General features: G+C 50.2%; 2 protein-coding genes across 6 annotated transcripts; one reads left to right on the top strand and one right to left on the bottom strand.

The window, feature by feature from the left end:
• Positions 1-88: 88 nt before the first annotated feature.
• On the bottom strand, positions 89-1,317 carry ACYP1 (acylphosphatase 1). Its single transcript, XM_080395848.1, has 2 exons — positions 1,171-1,317; positions 89-756 (listed from the first exon to the last, which is right to left on the bottom strand). The coding sequence occupies exons 1-2, from the start codon at positions 1,252-1,254 to the stop codon at positions 541-543; spliced, it is 300 nt and encodes a 99-aa protein (XP_080251974.1). The 5' UTR covers positions 1,255-1,317; the 3' UTR covers positions 89-540.
• Positions 1,318-1,356: 39 nt separating this feature from the next.
• ZC2HC1C (zinc finger C2HC-type containing 1C) lies at positions 1,357-5,805 on the top strand. 5 transcript variants are annotated; one of them, XM_080395820.1, is made up of 3 exons: positions 1,357-1,722; positions 2,239-3,463; positions 4,143-5,805. In XM_080395820.1, exons 2-3 carry the CDS (start codon positions 2,240-2,242, stop codon positions 4,407-4,409), a joined length of 1,491 nt encoding a protein of 496 aa, XP_080251946.1. In that variant the 5' UTR covers positions 1,357-1,722; position 2,239; the 3' UTR covers positions 4,410-5,805. The 5 variants fall into 5 exon arrangements, with proteins under 5 accessions (XP_080251946.1, XP_080251947.1, XP_080251944.1 ...); XM_080395821.1 differs by having other exon boundaries at positions 1,357-1,734; positions 2,233-3,463; XM_080395819.1 differs by having other exon boundaries at positions 1,360-1,722; positions 2,233-3,463.
• The last annotated feature ends 624 nt before the right edge of the window (positions 5,806-6,429 follow it).

Below are 6,429 nucleotides of genomic sequence, written 5' to 3'. Positions count from 1 at the left end.
CCGCACCGGGCTCCCCCGCGGCACCTCCCCGGCCACAGGGCCGCGATCCACTCAACCCACGTACGACGCACCCGTTCCACACAAGAAGCAAGCTCCAAGCAATTTTATTCTAAATTAAAAGCCAAGGTCGGGAGCAAAATTCATGTTTCTGAGGCATTCAGAGCACAGAAATGACGCTTTTAGCAATCTGTCCTACCAGCACTGATTCTGTGATTTCCTTCATGTGAGCGTAACACTATACAAAATAGAAAGAATTTTACTGATGTGCAACTAAACCCCACCCTGCGCATACATTCAGAAATAAAGAGGCCGTGTCCCTGCACAGCCCCTGCAAAAAAGGCAGCACACCTCTTCCTCCACCTGCCAAAACTCTGTGAAAGGCTGGGAGTTAGACCGACAGTACAACGAATCAATAAATTAGAAACGTAATAAAATAAAGTTCTCTAGAGCTGAATATTGGCTAACTGAACTAAGGGGTAAGAGGGGAAACATTCTGTGAGGGGACGCCACGCTGCAGATTTTGCTCCTTCCCAGACAAAGTTATTTCAAAATCTGGAAGTCTTGGTGTTCCAACTCCGTGACCTTCTTCTCATTGCTGAACTCGGCTCGGCTGATGCGGGACTGGGGGCTTCCTATCTTCCTGAGCCATTCCTGCAGCTCCCGCACCCTGGCTGTTGGACCCTGAATTTGTCCTTGCACGGTGCCGTGGCTAGTATTTTGGACCCAACCAACGAGTCCTAGCCTCTTAGCCTCCCCCTGAGAAGACAACGCAGAGCAAAATGAGATTAATTCGAACTGTAAGAGAGCTACAGAATGACATTCACATACAGCAGTCAATTTTATAGCTAAGACACAGACTTCCAAGAAGCTCCTCAGGCTCAGGCAGCGGGAAAGCAGCAGAGGACACACCCCAGCACTTCATAATATTCTTCCGCATGAAAAACTGGGGCTGAAAAGCACTTTTCAGCCGTGCTTACGTAACACAGCACAGGCTGCCAGCAGCACTGACAGGATGGCTGCCCTGACTCCGGAGCCCGGGCCGCGGCCATCACCCAGCCCGCCCCTGGCTCAGACCCACCGAGGCGCCCACAGGAACTGCGGCCGCCCCTCACGGCTCCCCCCAGCCCGGGGCTAAGCCCAGGACCCCGCCCCGCCAGCCCTGCCCCGCACCTGGGTGTACTTGCGGAAGAAGACGCCCTGCACCTTGCCGTACACCTCGTAGTCCACGGAGAGCAGGCCCTCGCCCTCCGCCATGGCGGCGCCGCCCGCCTCCTCCTGCTGCCGCCGCCGCCGCCGCCGCCACGCCCCACTGCGCCTGCTCGGCGTCCTCTCGCTGGGGGTGTGGCCTCGCTCCCACGCCCCCCCACCTTGGAGCCAATGAAAATCCAGGACCGGCAAGCGGCCTCATGAATAATGTATATTGACTCGCCCTCCGCTCACTCTCCCCTCCCCGGCCATAGAGGTGCGGTCCTCCCAGAGAGCAGAGTGGATGATGACCGTTGCGGAGGAACCACAGAGCGGCCGCTCAGCAGCGAGAGCGGCGCACGAACTGGCATTCGCGTGCCCGTAACCAGGCAACGCAGCGACAGGGGCGGGCAGAGCCCCGCGCTTCCCGGGCGACCGGCGGCAGCCGCGGGTCTCGGGTCCTGCGGGTTATGACAGACCCAGAAGCGAAACGGGTGGCGACGCCGCATGTCGCGGAGTCCGGGCGCAGCCCCACAGGTAACTTAGCGGGTAACCCCACTCGCCCCGCGACGCCGGCCTGAGGCGTGGGTACCGCACACGCTCCGGGGGATGCGGTAGAACGAGCCTACTGAGCTCTACCGGACACCTGCGTGTCACAGTCGTGTGCCGCACTGGCGGATCTGCCGTGCCGAAACTGGAGGGACACGTACAGGAAACTCCCTGAGGGGGGGGTCTAACAGTTTCTGTGGCAGTACAGCATATTTCTGCTGTTACTGTGATAAGACAGGGCTCAGGCAGAAAGCTAACTGAAATACCTTATTTCTGGCTGCATAAATGATTGGGACTAGAAGAGGCAGTATGGGAGCTCCCTAGATGGAACAAATGTAAAGAACTTTACAGAACTTGGAAAAGTTACAAAACCTTCGCTAACGTTCATTATAGTTCCTCAGTGTAGCCTCCAGGTGTAGACTGTTCAGAGAAAATGTGTCCAGTTTTGGATAAGATAGTCTGTAATGACTTTGCTTCTAACCTCAGGCTCTTTCTCAGGCACAGAATGGCTTGGTTTCCGCCGGTGCGTTCTGTGATGGCAACTCCTAAGCTTGTTCCCCGTTCCCAGCTGGCATACCAGAACAACTTTCAGCATAAATTCCTATCTGATAAAGAGGAAAGTTTAAAGGATCACTATGCCCAAAAGAGCCAAAGCTATTTATATGCTCTTTCTCCAGAAAGTAGTCAATACAGCTCTAGGTATGGAGGCTTCTGTTCTAATGGGCTGCACGGCAAGTACCTTACCAGCCAGGCCAAGACTCTGCCACCTATATCAGTAGCCAGACGGAAAGAAGGAGTGGACCGTGCATATCCTTTGAAGCCAGTTCTTCACTACAGGAATGTGAGTGGTCCAGTGGTCAACACAGCACAGCTCAGGAGTTCCCCATACATGGAGGAAGCTCCAAATAGTAGGCTTAACTCAATGAGAAAAGGGCAGCTTCCAGCAGGGAGGTTTCCGCTAGCTACAGTGTTCTCTCCTTGGGCAGAAGAACCTAAACAGTCAGCCTCCCACCTATACAGGAGCAGGCAAGCCTACATCCTAAAGTTGGAGGAAGATGGACGGAAAATGGAACGGGAAATTCGAAAGCAAGAGGCCATCCTTAGAGAGAAGCTGAGTAGAACAAAGGAGGAGCTTAGGAGGATTCAGAGAGAGAAGGAGCTTGTCAAAGCAGAGGAGAGAAGACGCAGAGAAGCAGAGAGGATCCATGAGGAAAGGGCTGCAAGGCACCCTGAGGAGAAAACTTTCAGAGTTGCAGTCAGGCCAGGTGATAGGGTCTTCGGTGGGGTGCAGTCCGCAGAGGCCACTGTCCCCAAGCCTGGCACTGCCCGCCGCCCCCAAGAACTGGCTATGAGGAAACTCAAGAAGGAACAGCTGGTGGCCAGCAACAGCAGAATTCGAGACCACGTACCCCAGGAGCTTTCAGGCTCTTCTTCAGAGCTGGCCACAGAAGGTAGCTCTTGTCCTGCCACCCGCTCAGTCCAAGGTTCTGGTGACCACCCGTTTGCAGAGGCGCCATGCATGCAGGCTGCCAGTAATGTGGTGCAGGAGGATCTTGGAGAGTGCAGCTTCTGCGGACGTAGGTTTGTCCTTAGAAGGCTTGAGAAGCATATGAGTATCTGCAGCAAGGTCCAACGCTCCAAGAGGAAAGTGTTTGACTCCAGCAAAGCCAGAGCTAGGGGCACAGAACTGGAACAGTTTCAGCGGTGGAAGAGCTCAGAGAGGCCTCAGGTAATGTGCAGTCCCTTTGCCTCCCTCAACCCACATCTGCTGCTCACATTCCTTCCACCTTGACATCTAATTCTGACTGAGATGTGAGCGCCTTCACATGTACGTGGGGCTAAGGGATAAAATCCAGCTATTGCCTCTGAAAGGTTCTTGCCAAATAGATCCATTTAAAATCTAATAGATGGGAGGGTGAGGGTCCTAACTTGTCTTTATAATGTGTTGAGGGTGTGTGCTCCCAGAGAAAGCTTACTCCTTGCTGTAGTCAGGGTGCTCAGGATGCAGACCAGGTCTGCTGCAGTAAAGCTTTATGACAGGAAGGGCTGCAGAGAACTGACTGAAAATCCAGGTAGTAACACAGGCTGTTAAAATGAAGGCAGTGGAAACATGCAGCTCTGTTCCTGTAAAGCAGCTGTAGCAACCTGCTCCAGTTCCATGGCCCTACTGCTTGCTTTTCTGGTTAGTCTTAAGATCTTTCTATGTATTGATGTCTCCATCAGTATTTCCTTCAAATCCTTCTCGGTGCTGGTCTTTTTGATCCCCTTTGATCCTCAGTTTCTCAGGGAGGGTTTTACATCGACAGGGAGTGGCCAGGGAAGGGTGACCTGGGTTGGACCCTGAGCATAAGATGAGAATGGAGGCTGATGGTGGTGCCAGTTGCTCTGACTGCCTTTCCCTTCTGCAGAAGCAGCCACCCAGAAGGAACAACTGGAGACAGAAGCATGATTATTTAATGCGGACCCTGCAGCAGGCCCGTCAGGTTCAGCAAATAGTCTCCAAGGGAGGAAAGGCACCTGCCCCGCCCTCGTTGCCTCCCATCGAAAACTCAGACTACGTTGCCTGCCCCTACTGCACCCGCCGATTTTCTCCCCGAGCAGCTGAGAGACATATTCCCAAATGCAAAACCATCAAGAACAGGCCGCCACCCCCACCACGGAGGAAGCGCTGCTGAGACGGTGTCCCACTGTACCTGCTGTTGTCATTCCCTGCCTGTTTTCTGCCAGGTTTCCAGCCACAGACACTTGTGATTTTCCTGCTTTCCCTAGTCTCAACACTGGCTGCAAGCATTGAGCTTGTAGTGCAGCAAGTGAACAACCTGGGACGTGTAAGCAGGATACTAGAACACCTGTACTTTGACCTGTGCCGCCCTGTGGGTTAAGGTGGCTTGGGTGCTGATTGTTTTTTTTTAACTATTGCCCGCTGAGAAGAGAGCTGCTTTAGCTCACCAGTGGCTACAGACTCTCTTTTTTTTTTTTTTTTTTTTTTTTTTCCCTTCTCCAAAAGCATGGAGTAATGCTGTTTGTGAGAAGAAGGGCTGGGCCAAACAAAGCATCTGTCTTTTGTTTGCTGTGCAGCTCTGTAGGTGCAGTATTCAACCCTGGACATGCTAACAGCAACGGTGGTTCTGGCTAATGTAGCATTTTTATTGTAGCTACCTGCAAGAGACTGGGATGCAGGGGCTGCCTCTTTGGTTTTGAGGTGGTTTTTTTTTTGTTGTCATAGAAAGGAGTCCACATTCTTCAAAACTTTAGCATTTAGACAAGACATTTGGAAAAGTCAGAGGGAGGGAGGGGAGGAAACTATGTAAGCAGTTAACTTTTTCAGCACACAGACTGCTGTGTTGTTCTGTCCATGATACCTGTGCTAGATGACAGGATCCAGAGCTGTCGTTTCATCCTTGCTAGTGCTCTGTCCTATTTGTTGTAGCAGTGTTCAGCTGAATAGGTAGGTTTATTCCACGCTTGTTCTGCAGCAGCCCAAGAGTTTATTTAGATGCTTTTCTAGAATACTGGTGCCAATCCTGGGGCTATGTCTTACCAGTTGAAGATCTGTAATGTGACCACTTAGAAATCCAGTGTGCCTTGTTTTGGTTGGAAAAGAAGAACTGGGAGGAGTATTATTAAATGCTTCCTCAACACAGGAAGCCCAGGATCAGAAATTCAGGGGGTTAGAAAAGCTACCAGTAGTAAGCATTTAATGTTTGGGTCCGTATGTCAATTCACGTGCATTTAACAGCTGAGTACTCTGGACCAGCAAGGCCCTAGAGGCAACAGAACAACCATCCCAATGCGTTACCTACCATGTATAACAGCTGGGGCTCTGAGCTGGGAAAGGGTGGAAGAAGAAATAATTAATTAAAGAAGAATGGCACATGAGATCAAAAATAGGTCATGAATAAGCACAGACTGGAAATTAGGTTTCTAACCAGGAGAAGAGTGAGATCACGGAAAAACCTTCCAAATAATTCAGCACAGGCAAGGAACCTACATTGTTTCAAGATGGACTTGGAGAAGATCATGGAGCAGAGCATACAGCAGGAGTTAGAAATAAAAAATTTTCATACAGAGCGTTTGTTGCTGTCTCCAGGCTTTTTGTATAATGTGTGAACAACAGCTCAGTGGCAGTTCTGTGCCTCAGTGCATCACTTTCAGGATCTGAGAAGGAATTTCCTCCCCTCAATTCTTAACTTGGCTTCTGATTTTTTTATCTTTTAATTTATATCCAAAATATTTAAGAACTGTTACAGTTAAAAAAACCCAAACACCACCCCCGGACAGTACACTGAGGAACTTCACATCAGAAAACCCGTTAGCTGTTTCACTCATATGTTCAGGGTTAAATCAACAATTAGATTTAATGTAAAAAAACCCTTCTTTTGCTTTCTCATTAAGACGCAAGATACTTCCTGGGGATTCTGGCCTCACAGTAAAGGTCTTAGTTTGCCACACTGTCAGAGGGTCTTTTGCAGGAAATAGGTGTCCTACAGACCCTTTTAGAGAACCATCTGCTTGTAACTGGTGCCAGTTCCTGCACATTTTTTAAGTCAGTTATTTTTCCAGATTCTGATTTTTAATATGTCAGATTAGTTCTGTTGTGTAAAGTTGTTTTAAATGGTCACAGAGCGGTTTGTGTTCTCAAAGAATGACTACTTTGTATGACAGAGTTGCAACAGGAAGGAAACAAGGAAAAAA

Source organism: Falco punctatus, assembly GCF_963210335.1.
Source record: "Falco punctatus genome assembly, chromosome: 7".
Classification (NCBI taxonomy): domain Eukaryota; kingdom Metazoa; phylum Chordata; class Aves; order Falconiformes; family Falconidae; genus Falco; species Falco punctatus.
This window is presented reverse-complemented; position numbering and strand designations above follow the sequence as displayed.